This window comes from Haliotis rufescens, unplaced genomic scaffold (assembly GCF_023055435.1).
Source record: "Haliotis rufescens isolate VD_foot unplaced genomic scaffold, xgHalRufe1.0.p SCAF_9, whole genome shotgun sequence".
Taxonomy (NCBI): domain Eukaryota; kingdom Metazoa; phylum Mollusca; class Gastropoda; order Lepetellida; family Haliotidae; genus Haliotis; species Haliotis rufescens.
Window position 1 is genome coordinate 23,347,830 of NW_025964383.1, and position 16,061 is coordinate 23,363,890.

Consider the following 16,061-nt stretch of genomic DNA (forward strand, 5'->3'; position numbering starts at 1 on the left):
TCATCAGATTGCGTTGAGGTGTATTCCACTTCTGGCGTTCTTGTAGAGAGAGCAGATACTCCTTTTTCCATCTTGTCCAGAACACGTTGGCAAGATACTGGATTCTGCGCCATCGCCGACGCATGTACATATCGTCTCGCTGAAACTGTCCAGGAGGAGCTACATATACGTTGGACTTCATCTTCAGCAGGTGATTTGGTGACAATGGAGTGAGGTCTCTGGGATCACTGGAAGGTGTTGTCGGAGGTCTTGAGTTGATTATCTCTTCAACTTCACACATCAAGGTTCTGAATGACTCGTCCTCAATTCTATCTCCAAACTCATACAGCATTGGAGCCAGAACCTTTCTAACTGATCGCACCATCCTTTCCCAGGCCCCTCCCATGTGGCTAGCTGATGGTGGGTTGAAGTGCCAGTCTATGTTGACTTTTAGCAGATGAGATTTCACTAGGTTTTGGTCCATTTCCATTAGAGCTCCCTACAGTTCCCTTGTAGCCCCAATGAAGTTGGTCCCGTTATCAGACCACATCTCCTGCACAGGTCCTCTTCTGGCAACAAAACGACGTAGAGCATTGAGAAAGGAGTCTGTGTCGAGAGAGTTAGCAGTTTCTATGTGGACAGCTATGCTCACAAGGCAAGTGAACAACACTCCATAACGTTTGACCTGCTTCCTGCCCTCCTTGATGATGAAAGGGCCAAAGTAATCAACACCAGTGAATGTGAACGGTGGTCGTGGACTTGTTCTACTTGGTGGTAAGTCGGCCATGTTCTGTTCACATGTTGGGGCAGTTAGTCGACGACATGTCACACACTGATGAAGCACATTTCTGACTGTTGAGTTGGCACTGACCACCCAGAAAGTTTCTCTTAGCACTGACAACACATGATTTCTACCAGCATGACTCAGCTTATGATGGACGTCACGAATGATGAGTGTTGTCACATGGTTCTTTCTTGGTAAGAGTATCTGGTGCTTCGTGGATTCTGGAACTTGAGCCTTAAGCTTGTTGAGTCTGCCTCCAACTCTGAGTACTCCATCAGAATCTATGAATGGATCCAACTTGGAGACAGAACTGCTTCTTGGTACTCGGCCTCGTTTACCAGATGAGTCTTGAAGAGAATTGATTTTACAACTGAAAGTCTTTGACTGAACATACTTAACTACAGCTTTTGAAGCATGCTCTAGGCGTTTTACAGTGAACACTTCTGTCGTTTGGCAGTCAGGGACATGTTTCTCTATCTGGCACTTCATCCGTTCTTGAAGAATGTCCATCACACAACTGAAGACTGCAACTGCACGTTTCAATCTGTACCAATTTGAATAGTGATTGATCAGACAGTCCATACCACTTTCACAGATTTGAGCTTGTGTGACACACGATTGTACAGTCTCTTCACACTGTTCATCACAGTCAGTTGGTAGTTGCTTTATTGTCCATTCCGTTTCAGGAGTTCTGAGAAAAACTGGCCCATTGAACCACTTGTCGTCCTGGAGTAGTTTTGCTGTAGTTGTTCCCTTTGAGGCGACATCAGCAGGATTGTCATATGTATCAATATACTTCCACTGGTAAGGAGAAGAGAAATCACGAATGAGCCGGACCCTGTTGGCAACAAACACCGGGAATCTCTTCTTCTCACTGTTGATGTAGTGGATAACCGTTGTGGAGTCCGTGTAGTATGATACATTGTCTATTTTCACATCAAGTTCTTTAAGGAGTTGTTGTCCAATTCTGATTGACATAGTTGCTGCTGTCAGTTCTAGACGAGGAATAGTGACAGTTTTCACAGGAGATAGTCTTGACTTACCCATCAGGAAGGCAACATGGATGTTCTCACTCTTGTCACACAGTCTGAGATATACTACACATCCATATCCCCGAGTGCTTGCGTCGGAGAACACATGCAGTTGAGCTGATGTGACTTCCCCAAAGTCAAATGGCTTTACACACCGTGGAATGTTCAGAGTTTTCATCAAGTCAAGTTCTGATAACCATTTCTTCCATTCACATGCAAGTTCACTAGGTATGTCATCATCCCAATCTAGGCTTTGGTCGGTGCAAAGTCCTGGAGTATCTTCTTTGCAGGCAGAATAACTGGGGACACCATTCCAAGTGGATCATACAATGAAGACACGGTTGACAGGATTCCTCTGCGAGTCACTGGTTTGTCTGGTAACTCCACAGAAAATCCAAACAGAGTTCACATACCATCTCATGCCCAGGGCTCGTTCTATTGGTAGATCATCATAGTCAAGGTCTCTGGACTGCAGCTCTTTGGAATGATCTGTGGGAATCGACTTCAGTAGATTTCTGCTGTTAGAGGTGAACTTGGTTAATCTGAATCCACCATCCTGCACCAAACTCACAGCTGTGTCTTCATCCTTTGCAGCTTTTAAGCAGTCATCTACGTAGAAGTTCTTTCGGATGGTCTCAGCAACAAGAATACCATACTTTTCCTCTGCTTTGGATGCTGTGTGTTTCAAGGCAAAGTTGGAAATGCTTGGGGATGACACGGCGCCGAAGATATGTACAGCCATTCTGTACTCTTTAAAGTCAGTATCAAGATTACCTTCTGGCCACCAAAGGAATCTCAGATGATCGTGTTGTGAAACTGGAACCTTTACTTGATAAAACATAGCCTCCACGTCACTCATGAAAGCTACTGGTTCAGTCCTGAATCTTGTCAGCACACCAATCAGAGAGTTCGTTAAATCAGGACCCTGGAGTAGTCTGTCGTTAAGAGAAGATCCTTCATATCTGGCACTGCAGTCGAATACAACACGAATTTCCTCAGGTTTCCTTGGGTGGTAAATACCATGGTGTGGAAGATACCAGACGTTATCAGCAGATGCAGAGAGTTCATCATCAGGCACAGGATAGGCAAAACCTTTCTCTAGGAGATTGTTGATGAACACAGTGTAGTCTCTGTGGTAGGTTTCACTTGCCAGCATCTTCTTTCTCTGCCACTTTGCTCTGCTGAGTGCTTGTTGTCTGTTGTTTGGAAAGTAGGCATTAGGATTCCGGAACGGTAGTGGTAGCTGATAGTGACCATTGATGAACTCCACATTCTGTTCAACTATATCCATAAACAGCTTGTCTTCTCTGGAATAGCCACGTTGACCAGGAAGATCACCAATGTCTTGTTCGCTGAAGTCCTTCTCCAGGAGTTTCACTACAGTGTCCGTTGTTAAACATTCTTTTACAACCGTTGATTCAGTGAAGATCACTCTGTTGCAGCAAAGAGAATTCTGAACCTGATCATATTTCACATGCAGAGGCCCATTTACAGTCCATCCGTGTTTATATAGCACAGCAAAGGGACCATTGTCACCCGAAGGGATTACTTGTTGTGGTTCCAGTGCTTGCGGACAATTGCTTCCAATTAACAGTCCAACTTCAAGATTGGGATACACTCTTGGAAGCTTGTTTGCCATGTCACGAAGATAAGGCCATTTCTTCAAGAATTCTGGATCAGGAATTTGATCACGGTTGACAGGGATATCATTTTTCACATATGTCTTTGGAAGTGGAACAGGATTAGCACAATCAATGTCAATAACCACAAGACAGGTCACCACTGATGTCGGCACAATGTCAATACCATGCATCGTGCGAAGCTTTAAAGTTGTCTGTGTTGATGGAGCACCAAGCTGACACTGAAGATCTTTAGTCATGAAACACCCTGAGCTCCCATTATCCAGGAAAGCATATGTCTTTATGTTCACATCACTGTCTTCAAGATGCACTGTAACTGGAAGAATCGACTGGAGAACTGTTTCCATGGCATCTGAAGTTGCTGCACTGCAGGACGTGGTTACACCATCACTTGACCTTGATACTTGTTTGGCTTGAGTGTCTGTTAACTGCGGTGTTGATTTCATGGTGAAGTTGTCATCATGAAGTGAAGTTGGATGACGCTTCTCGCACTTCTTACAGAGTCTTTTCTTCAAACATCCTTTAACAGTGTGGTTGTAAGCGAAACATCCAAAGCACATTTTCTTATCCATCATAAAGCTTCGTTTCTCAGTGAGTGTCTTTTTGGCAAATTCGAAACAGTCATCAATATCATGCGACTTTGAACAGAAGTAACATGACAGTGGTCTTCTCGGTTTATCAGTTGAGGAACTGGAATTAACTGAAGTAGCAAATGCAGTTGATCTAGACTTTGATGATGGTTGTCTGCCCTTAGTTGTTTTACCTTGTGAAAATGTACTTAACTGTTCTCTATGCTGCATGGCTTCTTTTCCAAACACTGGTTCGTTGGCCGATTTGGCAGCAAAGTCAATAAACTCGACAAGATCTTTGAACTCCATTGACCTTGAACTGATGATATGGCACTTTGTCACTCGATCTCTCCATCTGTTCTGAAGATGAGATGGCAATTTGTGGACAATTGCTTGAAGATTCGGAGCATGGTTCAGCACTGACATGTGGGATATGTTCTTCATTGCATGGAGACACTTTGTCAGGAACACAGAGAACTTCTTCAGTTTCTGGCTGCCATCATACTTAATATCAGGCCATAACAGAACCTGGTTGATGTAGGACATTGACACCTTGTATGGATCACCATATTCCTTGTCCAACAGCTCCCTTGCTTCTGTATATCCATCGAACTGAGACATATACAGACATCCAGCGATCAAGTCTTTCGGTTCACCTTCCAGTTGCTGATCGAGGTAGTACAGCCTGTCTCTGTCACAGTTAGTATGAGGCACTATTCTAGCATCAAATGCCATCATGAAGGATCCATATTCAATTAGGTCACCTTTGAACTTTGGTACTTCAGGTTAAGGGAGAAACATGGCTGTCAACATCTGTTGCTGAGCTTGGACCATACTTTCTGTTGCAGGTTGAGTAAACGTTGAGCTGAATGAAGGAGGATTTAAGCTGGGAGGCTGTTGATATGGAGAGGTGAAGTTCTGCCTCACAGGAGTCTGATGATACGATGTTGTTGCACTCCTAGTATACCACAGAGGCGTTACAGTGTCACATGGAGTGACCGGAGTGTTATGCTGAACATGTACAGTACTCTGTTGACTGGAGGAAACAGGATATATAATGTCTTTAGCATCATGTTGCAGTTCTGAATGAGCATGCAGATGATCACCTCGTGGCTTTACAATTGGTGGCACGGTTGTTTGAAATGATGGAGACTCCATTTCTGCATATACTCTCTCCCTTGCCTCAGCCTTTGCAATTTCAATATCAAGCTTTATTTCTTCTAACTTGCGAATATCTTCAAACTTGACCTTTTCTGAAAGCAATTCTGCAAGGTGAGCTCTCTCCTTGGCTCTTGCTGATCGTGTTGAACTTGTTGACTTAAATGAAGATCTTGAAGCAGAGTCAATGTTGTCTGCAAGTTGAACTTCTATGTTGGAGATCCATTGGGAAACGTGATCTCTGTATTTGATGAAGTCGTGTTCCTTTTCTGTATTCGACTTGCTCTCAATACTCTTTAGCTCGTCTGTCTCTAATGCAGCAAAATATGCATCAAAACACATTGTGTATTGATCAAACAGTTCATTTAGATGTTGATAACTCATCTTCACTAAGTGCAAATTATCTCCACGTTCCATGAGCCTTGAGATTTCGTTGCGCTTCTTTGTCACTGCTGTGGTAGCTGCTATCTGTTTATTCTTCCAAAGTCTGAGTCTCTCAACTTTCCCTTTATCAGTTAGAGTCCTAATTTTTCTAAGATTTCGACCTTCACTTTCTCCTTCATCTTCTTCAAAGCTCACTTGTCTATTCTGCTCATGTGACAGATCAGTCTCATCATCAACTATTGAATAATCTTGACAAGTTGCCATGGTTACGTTGTACTTGAAAAGTCAAAGTTCAGTTTTAGCTTTTTATCAATTTCAGTTTTGGACAAGTCTAGTTTCAACGTTATCTTGCAGTATAAATTTTTCTGAACTAATGTAGATGCAAGAAACACAAACTTCTGACACTCGCATCCACAGGGATTTGTATTACATGATGTTGAGCGTTAATCACAAGGTTCAGTACAAACGTTGAACAATATCCATTCAGATATAATCGTTGGTGAAGGAGTTGAATTGAAGAGCTGACGTTGAACGGTAAAGACGACTTCAAAATACAACTTCAAACTATGTTTACGTTCTAAGGCGTTATAATGAGGCAATTTCAGTCTCGTTATAAGACGACTATCTTTGTTTACATTGTCTACATTGAATACGTTGGTGGGTGAGGTTCAGAAAACTAAAATAGAAAGAAAATACAATCCTTTCTTTAGGCTGAACCAATTAAATAGTCAAAATTACCAATTTAAAAGAATAACAAACAACTGTCTGACAAAATACTCAAAATTGCTTACAACTGCCAAATGGTTACTGAATTGAAGTTATAAATGCATTGAGCACTTGAGAGATAAAATAATATTAACTTTGGCATTGAAAAATATGAGTTTACTTCACTTTTGTGTTGCTTTACACTTTGGAGAATGTAACCGTGGTCCTAACAAGATGGAGATTTGACTGATTGTGTGGGGAACATGTGCTTTTTAGATCATGCGACTTGAAATGGAATTGAGGCTGTAAACAAGTAATTAATTTATCTGCAAAAGTTTATTGAGAAATGGGGATTTGAACTCACAAAGTCTAGCTTTCAAAGGTCATGTGACATATTATGACCAAACACTTTATCCACTAAGCCAAAGTGAGGAGGTTCAAATGAAGATGACTTTAAGTGGACCAAATATTTAACTAAGAAAAACTTTGTTTTTTAAAAATAAATGAAACTTAAACCATTACCAAAATATAGAAAATGAACCTTAAACAAAACTCTGGAAACAGATGAAAAACACCATTTCTGCATTTACAGTAGGGACTCCTCTATATACAGGTAGGGAGTCTTCTACATACAGGTAGAAAGTCCTCTATATACAGGTAGGGAGTCCTCTATATACAGGTAGGGAGTCCTCTATATACAGGTAGGGAGTCCTCTATATACAGGTAGGGAGTCGTCTATATACAGGTAAGGAGTCCTCTACATACAGGTAGGAAGTCCTCTATATACAGGTAGGAAGTCCTCTATGTACAGGTAGGAAGTCCTTTATATAAAGGTAGGGAGTCCTCTATATACAGGTAGGGAGTCCTCTATATACAGGTAGGGAATCCTCTATATACAGGTAGGGAGTCCTCTGTATACAGGTAGGGAGTCCTCTATATACACGTAGGGAGTCCTCTATATACAGGTAGGAAGTCCTCTATATACAGGTAGGAAGTCCTCTGTATACAGGTAGGGAGACCTCTATATACAGGTAGGAAGTCCTCTATATACAGGTAGGGAGTCCTCTGTATACGGGTAGAGAGTCCTCTATATACAGGTAGGGAGTCCTCTATATACAGGTAGGGAGTCTTCTACATACAAGTAGAAAGTCCTCTCTATACATGTAGGTAGTCCTCTATTTATACAGGTAGGAAGTACTCTATATACAGGTAGGAAGTCCTCTATATACAGGTAGGGAGACCTCTGTATACAGATAGGGAGTCCTCTATATACAGGTAGGGAGTCCTCTATATACAGGAAGGGAGTACTCTGCATACAGGCAGGAAGTCCTCTATATACAGGTAGGGAGTCCTCTATATAAAGGTAGGGAGTCCTATATATACAGGTACGAAGTCCTCTGTATAAAGGTAGGGAGTCCTCTATATACAGGTACGAAGTCCTCTGTATACGGGTAGAGAGTCCTCTATATACAGGTAGGAAGTCCTCTATATACAGGTAGGAAGACCTCTATATACAGGTAGTAAGTCCCCTATATACAGGTAGGGAGTCTTCTACATACAGGTAGGAAGTCGTCTATATACAGGTAGGGAGTCCTCTATATACAGGTAGGGAGTTCTCTATATACAGGTAGGGAGTCCTCTAATTACAGGTAGGAAGTCATCTATATATAGGGAGAACGTCCTTTATATAAAGGTAGGGAGTCCTCTACATACAGGTAGGGAGTCCTCTGTATGCAGGTAGGGAGTCCTCTATATACAGGTAGGGAGTCATCTATATACAGGTAGGAAGTCCTCTATATACAGGTAGGGAGTTCTCTATATACAGGTAGGGAGTCCTCTATATACAGGTAGGGAGTCCTCTATATACAGGTAGGAAGTGCTCTATATACAGGTAGGGAGTCATCTACGTACAGGTAGGGATTCCTCTATATACAGGTAGGGAGTCCTCTATATACAGGTAGGGAGTCCTCTATATACAGGTAGGAATTCCTCTGTATACAGGTAGGAAGTCCTCTATATACAGGTAGGAAGTCCTCTATATACAGGTAGGGAGTCCTCTATATAAAGGTAGGGAGTCCTATATATACAGGTACGAAGTCCTCTGTATAAAGGTAGGGAGTCCTCTATATACAGGTACGAAGTCCTCTGTATACGGGTAGGGAGTCCTCTATATACAGGTAGGAAGTCCTCTATATACAGGTAGGAAGACCTCTATATACAGGTAGTAAGTCCTCTATATACAGGTAGGGAGTCTTCTACATACAGGTAGGAAGTCGTCTATATACAGGTAGGGAGTCCTCTATATACACGTAGGGAGTCCTCTATATACAGGTAGGGAGTCTTCTACATACAGGTAGGAAGTCCTCTGTATACAGGTAGGGAGTCCTCTATATACAGGTAGGAAGTCCTCTATATACAGGTAGGAACTCCTCTATATATAGGTAGGAAGTCCTCTACATACAGGTAGGAAGTCCTCTATATACAGGTAGGGAGTCCTCTATATACAGGTAGGAAGTCCTCTGTATAGAGGTAGGGAGTCCTCTATATACACGTAGGGAGTCCTCTATATACAGGTAGGGAGTCCTCTATATACAGGTAGTAAGTCCTCTATATACAGGTAGGGAGTCTTCTACATACAGGTAGGAAGTCGTCTATATACAGGTAGGGAGTCCTCTATATACAGGTAGGGAGTCCTCTAATTACAGGTGGGAAGTCCTCTATATACAGGTAGAACGTCCTTTATATAAAGGTAGGGAGTCCTCTACATACAGGTAGGGAGTCCTCTGTATAGAGGTAGGGAGTCCTCTATATACACGTAGGGAGTCCTCTATATACAGGTAGGGAGTCCTCTATATACAGGTAGGGAGTCCTCTATATACAGGTAGGGAATCCTCTATATACAGGTAGGGAGTCCTCTGTATACAGATAGGAAGTCCTCTGTATACAGGTAGGAAGTCCTCTATATACAGGTAGGGAGTCCTCTATATACAGGTAGGGAGTCCTCTATATACAGATAGGAAGTCTTCTGTATACAGGTAGCGAGTCCTCTGTATACAGATGGGAAGTCCTCTATATACAGGTAGGGAGTCCTCTATATACAGGTTGGAAATCCTCTGTATACAGGTAGGGAGTCCTCTGTATACAGGTAGGGAGTCCTCTATATACAGGTAGGAAGTCCTCTATATACAGGTAGGGAGTCCTCTATATACAAGTAGGGAGTCCTCTATATACAGGTAGGGAGTCCTCTATATACAGGTAGGAAGTGCTCTATATACAGGTAGGGAGTCATCTACGTACAGGTAGGGAGTCCTCTATATACAGGTAGGGAGTCCTCTATATACAGGTAGGAATTCCTCTGTATACAGGTAGGAAGTCCTCTATATACAGGTAGGAAGTCCTCTGTATACAGGTAGGGAGTTCTCTGTATACAGGTAGGGAGTCCTCTATATACAGGTAGGAAGTCCTCCGTAAACAGGTAGGGAGTCCTCTATATACAGGTAGGGAGTCCTCTGTATACAGGTAGGAAGTCCTCTATATACAGGTAGGAAGTCCTCTGTACACAGGTAGGAAGTCCTCTATATACAGGTAGGGAGTCCTCTGTATACAGGAAGGGAGTCCTCTATATACAGGTAGGATACTTGAAATAGATATATCCCTCGATCACTCATAAAACGTCTTACAAATACGATTATCATGATGATATGTAAGCTTTCTTTTCCTTCCTCAGCTGAGTGGCAGAACACATTAAACTACGTGGACCGGAACATGCCACGATTTGATACTGTAAGTGTTATGTTAGTGTCAACAAACGAATATCAGATCAATAACGTTCATCAGTAGAAAGTTGTCTGAGAGTCACTGTCAATTAATTAAAGGCTCCAAGGAGCCTCGAACTTGTATACACTCTTATAACCTGGTACTCATATCTTCATAGGGATTAAGGTTGATCTGATTCATCTTACTGTGTTGCCTTTACAGACTGACTATCAATGCCAGGACCATCTAATGTTCGGAGATTCTTCTCAGACACCACGTGACTCCCCAGGTAAATGTAACAACTTCAGTGTTGGGTGTAATGGGTTGGCACCTTTCAGTGTTCAGATATCACATTTTCATATGTTTTAAGTTCACTTTATGCAAAAGCTAATTAGTGTACCTATTAATTATTCGTTGTTGTAACATATTAGGTTTAACTGTTAGTTAACTGTACGAGTTAAGAACGACGATGTCATATCAGGGGCAAATGTGTAAATGTGTGTATGTAATAATTTTCCCGATATCAATATTAGACAGTACTGGTAGGGATAATAAGCTAGTCTAGTTCTATGATGCGCACACAATTGTGTTCCCTTATGTACAAAAGACAGGAAGATAGTTCACCTTTTTGCGAACAGCTGGTATCACCAGAACTTGATAGTGATTCATGATTACATGCTAATAACATCTTTCAAAATCTTACAATGGATAAAAATAACTATTGTGGTAATGGAAAGGGTTTTGTCGCATGCAATCCCCATTTTCAGTTGTACATATTGAGGAGATCATATTCCGATGTTCAGATTCATGTCACACTATCAACCAGCTGTTTGTCAGTTCTAGGTTGGATTACCACGTGGATCATCATGATGTCCTCTAACTCATAAACTGACTTTTACACATTGCATCTAGATACTGACAACCAACGGAGACAAGCACAGAAAAGCCACGTCCTTCAAATAAGACAGTTTCAACAGGGAAGACTCAGCAGAACACCTTTGTACGCAATGCTTGAAAGTGTAAGTAAAGAAAGTGTTAAACATCCGATTATGGAATATTGAACTGCTTGGCGAGTAATTAGTTTGTGCAATTCAAGCAATTAAATTATCAAATATTTAGGTAAGAGTGATAATTACAATTTTAAAAATGACTATTTGCCATACTTTAATTCTGGTTAAAGAACTGTATAAGTTATGCTCAATCGGTATAACTATTTCTTACTTAACCCTGAAGGAGATCATCACATGACCACTTGTTTCCTTTCAACTTACGAAAAATTGTTGTTTGTGTTCAAAATCGTTTGTCCCTCAGTCTGGTTACCTGACTAAAATTGTTTTAACTGTCCCATCAGTTTGTACTCATACTTTCACTCTTTTGTGGTTCCTATATTTCCAAAGTTGGTTTAATGTTGGAGCTGAGACACATTTTATTTAAAATTCAATGATCTTGCCAGAAACGCAGCATTTAACTGTCATGTGGCATAACATTGAGTCAATGTTACAGTAATCAAGCCACACCATGTTGTGTCGATCATGTTATCCAGATAACCTGTCACACACAACACCTGGTATTTGTCTTGCTGTAAGTTTAAACAGTCACTTCCTGTATATATTTCATTAATACAGGATTTGTTGACGTGGCCCTGTTGATGCAATACACTGTAACGGTGTTGTCCGTATATCCTTAGACATGGCAACCACTAAGTTCCGGTCCCAATGAATCTCTGCACTGCCAGAAACAAAGTTACCAATTCTTCAATATTGATTTGCTGATCGCTAATCGCCGGGGGTGGACTCTTCCACTTTACATAGCACCGACCGTCACCAAGCGCTGCCGCCGCGTTCCTCGCATGCATCAGTGGCACATCCCCGATAGGGAAGTACTTCACCTTTAAGAGCAAAAGTAGTTCCATTAAACTGTTCACAGAATTTGACCTCGATAACGCAATAAAGAGTAAACAATTTTCCGCTTAATCTAAGACAATAAGACGCCCGATAAACGTCCATGAACGTCCGTTTTCCTAGCAACTGATGTAGTTGTAACTTTTTAACTTTCTTCAATTTTTCAAATTGACCCAAACATTCTTTCAGATCTACATGTTTATCTTCGGGGAGAATTAAAGTTCCCACAACACTTTCTGTATTTATGTTAAAATGTCATTTTGGGGGTTGGTGCTACAAATTTATCATGGGCTAATGTAAAACCTGTCTTCAATAAGCTGCAGCAAAGATTCCAAAACTTTATCACAGTGGCCAATAGTCACATCGTACGTTTACGTTTCATCATACAGGAAAAGCTGGAGACTCTGCCTTATTTCTCGCCAGCATGGAGAGGACTAGTGTCGCTGACGCGCAGCGCTGAATTTAATACGTTTAGCTCAAATGGTTGAACTACTGTGATGTCATCTGGCTACTACCGACAATCAGCATCGAGAAACGTTAAATGCACATGTGCAAATATCGGAAAGTTATTACTCATGACTTTCCTATCCTTTATGGGCAACCTTGTACTTTAAGGCCTGTTACATCCTGTAAGGCCTGGTACATCCTGTAAGACCTGTTACACCCTGTAAGGCCTGTTACACCCTGTAAGGTCTGTTACACCCTGTAAGGCCTGTTACACCCTGTAAGGCCTGTTACACCCTGTAAGGCCTGTTACATCCTGTAAGGCCTCTTACAACCTGTAAGGTCTGTTACACCCTGTAAGGCCTGTTACATCATGTAAGGCCTGTTACATCCTGTAAGGCCTGTTACATCCTGTAAGGCCTGTTACACCCTGTAAGGCCTGTTACACCCTGTAAGGCCTGTTACATCCTGTACGGCCTGTTAAAACATGTAAGGTCTGTTACACCCTGTAAGGCCTGTTACATCATGTAAGGCCTGTTACATCCTGTAAGGCCTGTTACATCCTGTAAGGCCTGTTACACCCTGTAAGGCCTGTTACACCCTGTAAGGCCTGTTACATCCTGTACGGCCTGTTAAAACATGTAAGGTCTGTTACACCCTGTAAGGCCTGTTACACCCTGTAAGGCCTGTTACATCCTGTTAGGCATGTTACACCCTGTAAGGCCTGTTACATCCTGTAAGGCCTGTTACACCCTGTAAGGCCTGTTACACCCTGTAAGGCCTGTTACATCATGTAAGGCCTGTTACATCCTGTAAGGCCTGTTACATCATGTAAGGCCTGTTACACCCTGTAAGGCCTGTTACACCCTGTAAGGCCTGTTACATCCTGTAAAGCCTGTTACACCCTGTAAGGCCTGTTACACCCTGTAAGGCCTGTTACATCATGAAAGGCCTGTTACATCCTGTAAGGCCTGTTACACCCTGTAAGGCCTGTTACACCCTGTAAGGCCTGTTACACCCTGTAAGGCCTGTTACATCATGAAAGGCCTGTTACATCCTGTAAGGCCTGTTACACCCTGTAAGGCCTGTTACACCCTGTAAGGCCTGTTACATCATGTAAGGCCTGTTACATCCTGTAAGGCCTGTTACACCCTGTAAGGCCTGTTACATCATGTAAGGCCTGTTACACCCTGTAAGGCCTGTTACACCCTGTAAGGCCTGTTACATCCTGTAAAGCCTGTTACACCCTGTAAGGCCTGTTACACCCTGTAAGGCCTGTTACATCATGAAAGGCCTGTTACATCCTGTAAGGCCTGTTACACCCTGTAAGGCCTGTTACACCCTGTAAGGCCTGTTACACCCTGTAAGGCCTGTTACATCATGAAAGGCCTGTTACATCCTGTAAGGCCTGTTACACCCTGTAAGGCCTGTTACACCCTGTAAGGCCTGTTACACCCTGTAAGGCCTGTTACATCCTGTAAAGCCTGTTTCATCATGTAAAGCCTGTTACACCCTGTAAGGCCTGTTACATCATGAAAGGCCTGTTACATCCTGTAAGGCCTGTTACATCCGGTAAGGCCTGTTACATCCTACACGGCCTGTTACACCCTGTAAGGCCTGTTACACCCTGTAAGGCCTGTTACATCCTGTAAAGCCTGTTACACCCTGTAAGGCCTGTTACACCCTGTAAGGCCTGTTACATCATGAAAGGCCTGTTACATCCTGTAAGGCCTGTTACACCCTGTAAGGCCTGTTACATCCTGTAAGGCCTGTTACACCCTGTAAGGCCTGTTACATCCTGTAAGGCTTGTTACATTCTGTAAGGCCTGTTACATCCTGCACGGCCTGTTACATCCTGTAAGGCCTGTTACACCCTGTAAGGCCTGTTACATCCTGTAAGGCCTGTTACACCCTGTAAGGCCTGTTACACCCTGTAAGGCCTGTTACACCCTGTAAGGACTGTTACATCCTGTAAGGACTGTTACCATAGTTTCTTAGGATGGTAAGATGCTTATGATAAACTACATGTAACTTTCCTTGGTCACACAGATGATTGCAGATCACAAGGCATCATATCAAGACAGTATTCTCTCTATGAAGCAAGGTTGGTATATTCTGTGGAGATCACTGGAGAAAATGTTGTACAATCTTGATTATGCATTTGAATACTCAAGTACAGAAACAATTTCCTATGATGGTAGCACAGCCATAGTTATTAATTGCCAATGCTTTGGTACCATACCTCTCTAAATGCTAAAAATGGTGTATAATTGGGGGGGTATGTGTTCAGGTACAGCTACAAAACCAGATATATTTGATTATTTCCAGATATGAACCTTGCAATAATTTATTTCAGAATATCAAGTCGTCGGTCTCTTATATTAGTAAAGGATGGTCCCCTGTATTGTTCACAGTGTGGGCGAGGGCAATGTTGTCTTGACATCTTTTGTTTGAGTTACGGAATGAGACATGCTGCACCCTGTCATACTTAAATGTCTAAACTGCATGTGTTGGCAAGGATGTGTGAACATAACGTATGACGTTTACATGGTCGTTTCAGGTGGTTCTGCCCTCCACAATGTGGGAGATATCAGTTCATGGCTTCCTGTTTTGTGTAAGTTAACTTAAATCGATACAAAGATACAAACCTCAAATGTATTCATTAACGGACATTAGCAGGAACTATTTTTATTTGATAGGGCTACAGCTACAAATATGTGTATAACAGAGTGTCAATACTTTTGTATGTAATGCATCAATCATTTCATAGAAACATAACACTTTGGACATTCTTTCTTGAATGAGGAATTTGTTCATTGAAATGAAATGAGAGAACAAAATCATTCGACTTATTACGAGTGAGGTGTGTGGTGGTGTATGTAGTGGTGTATTTAGTGAGGGAATTCTTGATACTGGGCAAGTCGGTATATATACTCTTTAGAAAAGTAGGAGATCATGATTCAGAACTATAAATGTTAATACCAAGTAATGTTTGTGTATGAACTAGCGGTGCGGTGTCTGCAAGGCGCGGAGCGTCTAGGGGCGGGAGGAGTGGGCCAGACTCCCTCAAGTCGGCATTTGGATACTCATACGCGATATGCCTTGTCGAGTGAATGAATTTTTGACAGATCGTAGGGGTAGTGTGCACTACTGATCCAAAAACGTCAATTTTGAAAATTCCCGTCATACCCCTTAACAAGATCGTCGGTAGCCATAGCATTTACAGTCACACTTCACTACCGGTTGTAATGTAATTCGTTCAATATTCTCATACAAATATTACTAGAAGCTACTATCTCTTACAATTTTGAAAAACTTAAGTTATTTCTGCGTATCCCTGCGAAAGTCCGTGGTTCGATCCCTGGCCGCGTACTTGTTGTTACCCTGTCTGGCGCTCGGTATTAAGAGGCTAAAACAAGGACTGGTCGGCTCGGGGGCAGTATACTATGTCTGAGTGGGGCACTATAAATCGACATCAGTCCGGACAAGTACAAGCGCACATACGACGAAGCTAGTCGTTTTACCAATCAGATCCTGAGAACATTTGCCTGATCGTATACGAGTACCATTGATTCAGCGAACCACGGCCGAGGGTCACAGTTAGCTTATGGTAGTGCGTGTCCGTTAGTCAGTCAACTCATTGCGGCTATAGACCTAGCCACTGACACTAGGCCCACAGCTTCTCTACCTACTCCGGCGAATGAATCTAC

At 42.2% G+C, this 16,061-nt stretch overlaps 1 protein-coding gene across 1 annotated transcript in view; it reads left to right on the forward strand.

Annotated features, from left to right (window-relative positions):
• The window catches only part of LOC124116940, a 50,051-nt gene that overhangs the window by 25,585 nt on the left and 8,405 nt on the right, over positions 1–16,061 (forward strand). Inside the window, exons 21-25 of the mRNA XM_048391320.1 lie at positions 9,978–10,033; positions 10,229–10,295; positions 10,919–11,025; positions 14,401–14,455; positions 14,912–14,965. Of these exons, the coding sequence (XP_048247277.1) occupies positions 9,978–10,033; positions 10,229–10,295; positions 10,919–11,025; positions 14,401–14,455; positions 14,912–14,965 (339 nt within the window). The remainder of the gene's footprint in view (positions 1–9,977; positions 10,034–10,228; positions 10,296–10,918; positions 11,026–14,400; positions 14,456–14,911; positions 14,966–16,061) is intronic.